Source organism: Vicia villosa, linkage group LG2, assembly GCF_029867415.1.
Source record: "Vicia villosa cultivar HV-30 ecotype Madison, WI linkage group LG2, Vvil1.0, whole genome shotgun sequence".
Taxonomy (NCBI): Eukaryota; Viridiplantae; Streptophyta; class Magnoliopsida; order Fabales; family Fabaceae; genus Vicia; species Vicia villosa.
In genome coordinates this window covers 186,662,953-186,665,656 of record NC_081181.1, presented here as the reverse complement: position 1 = coordinate 186,665,656, position 2,704 = coordinate 186,662,953, and the positions used below count along the sequence as shown (strand labels likewise).

Here is a 2,704-nt window from a genome sequence, read left to right as displayed (position 1 = left end):
TTGCAAAACTAGAGAAAAAAAATGCAGAGTTGTTTTTCATATGATAGTAGTATTAGAAAATAATATAGACAGCTGGATGTGCTATGTACTCCGCTTCCTCAATTTTTTATCTTATCACATGGCTAGTACAATAATAGAGACCTGGGTAACATCTGTGGATAAACTTTGCATTCAAAGAGCATACGAAAAAAAAATTCAAAAGTTTTAAATTTGTTTCAAAATAAAGTAAAGTCTAATGCAAAAACTATTTAACTCAAAATAAATAAAATAAAATTTTATATTCTTAGAATCAATAATGCTAAAAATGTAATAGCAAGTATAGAAGCTTAAAGTCTTCATTACTACTATATATATATATATATATATATATATATATATATATATATATATATATATATATATATATATATATATATATATATATATATATATATATATATATATATATATATATATAAGAGATCAAGCAGAAGCAAAGAAAACACCAAAACACATAACCATGAATCCCCTTTCGTCTCTCACCCTTTCCTTCTTCCTCTTCACTTTCATCATCAATCTTCCATCAAACATTGCTGCACCTTCTCAAGTTGTGGACTCAAACGGTAACCCCCTTACCTATGGCAACCAATACTTCATTTTCCCAGCAAGTGATAACCCTAGTATCGGAGCACCAACCCTAAACAAAATCTCTGATTCTGAATGTCCACTAACCGTCCTACAAAACAACGCCAAACTAGGAATACCAGTCAAGTTCACCGCAGCAGAAAGCACCACCGGTAACATCTTAACCGGTACTGATCTCGAGATTGAGTTCACTGAGAAACCTAGCTGTGCTGAAAGATCCCAATGGATGGTGTTTGTTGATAACACCACTCAACTGAGCTGTATTGGTATTGGTGGTCCTGGAAACTATCGTGGTGTTAAAACGACATGTGGAAAGTTTTTGATAGCGAAACATGGCTCTGGCGGTGTTTATAGGCTTGGGTTTTGTTTGGACAATGATGGTGATTGTGGTTATCTTGGACTGAAAGATTTTGGTGGTGAAGAAGGTGGATTCCGTTTCATTGTGACTGTAACTGACGCTTATTCTGTTGTGTTTGTTCCTGCTGCTTCTGTGAAATCTGTTGCAGGTGTTGAAATTAGTAACATTTAGGCTTTGTTATGTTTTAATGAATAAGTGTTAAGTATTATGTTTTAATGAATAAGTGTTACTCCCTCCGTTTCTTTTTAAGTGTGTTTTAGCAAAAAGCTCTCCAACCAAGATAGTGGATTATTAGAGTTATTTTTTCTATTATACCCTTATTTATTTTTCTCTTTCCAAATAAATTCAACCACATACTCTTTTTTTCCAATAAATAATTGAAAATTTTGAGGTGGAGTTATTACAAAAGTAAGGGTATAAATGACAAATTATAACATTAAATTATAAAATGACACTTAAATAGGAACAAAAAAATTCTTCTAAAACGACACTTAAAAAGGAACGGAGGGAGTATGTTTTAATGAATAAGAAGTGAAGCAGTTTGTATTGGTTTTATGGTTAATATAAATTGATCGGTTGGAGTCTATCATGGATTTTATTTTGTCATTAACAAATAGCTTTATTCTAACAATTTTTGGGTTTAAAAAGAAAGTAACAAGAACGATATAAATTATTATTTAATTTGCAGCATAACAAGTGTGGAAATATAATTATAATTTTTTTAAATTGTGAACGGAAATAAATGTAAATATATTATTCAAAATGTGGTCCTCAGAGCAAATTATTATTCTATTTGACACATAACAATAGCAAGTGCGGAAATATAATAATAATAATAATTTTATTATGTTATTTAATTAATATGGAAGAGTAGTAATAATTTTATGTAAGAGCATATATATATATATATATATATATATATATATATATATATATATATATATATATATATATATATATATATATATATATATATATATATATATATATATATATATATATATATATATATATATATATATATATATATATATATAGGGAGTGACTTTTTAGATTTGTGTCTGAAAATAATTAATTTTAAATGGAGTGGTTTGAATAAATCACTTGTGTCTCTTTCAACAAGATGTGACTAACGTTTTTACGAGAGGTATTTGATCAATTTTGCAATTATTGCGTTGCAGGGTGATTTTTACTATTGCAAGATGAAATTCACCAGACTAATTGTACTTTTTTGTAGTGATTATGGAAGACCAAAACATAGTAACAATCACAATTTTTTTTAAAAATGGTATTTCAAAAATGATTTTTATAAAAATATATTTGAAATAGCTTCAAAATTAAGTGATTTTTTAAAATTTTGATATTTATTTTTTTTTAATAAATAATCAAATACGTAAAATTACATTCTAAAAATCACTATTCAAACTAAATTTTCATTTGAAGCTTTTATTAAAAAAATTTGTAAATTTTTTTTTACACAAATTATATAATACTATAAAAAATATTTAAAAGAAAAACAAAACAAATGGGCCCTAAATATCAGCTAACCCATAGTAAGTGGTGGCAAAATAGACCGTCCGTCCCGCCTAAAATGATGGGGCGGGCAAGTCCGCCAAGTGAAGATGGACATAAAAATCAAGCCCGCCCCGCCAAGGTGGCGTGTTGGTGGACGACGGATTTTCCCTCCTATTTATTTATTTCATTTTTTTAATAGATTAACAG

At 28.2% G+C, this 2,704-nt stretch overlaps 1 protein-coding gene across 1 annotated transcript; it reads left to right on the top strand.

Annotated features, from left to right (window-relative positions):
- The first annotated feature begins 468 nt into the window (after nucleotides 1–468).
- Nucleotides 469–1,231, top strand: LOC131647673 (kunitz-type trypsin inhibitor-like 1 protein). The gene has a single exon (XM_058917539.1). It carries the CDS (start codon nucleotides 500–502, stop codon nucleotides 1,151–1,153), a length of 654 nt encoding a protein of 217 aa, XP_058773522.1. The 5' UTR covers nucleotides 469–499; the 3' UTR covers nucleotides 1,154–1,231.
- The last annotated feature ends 1,473 nt before the right edge of the window (nucleotides 1,232–2,704 follow it).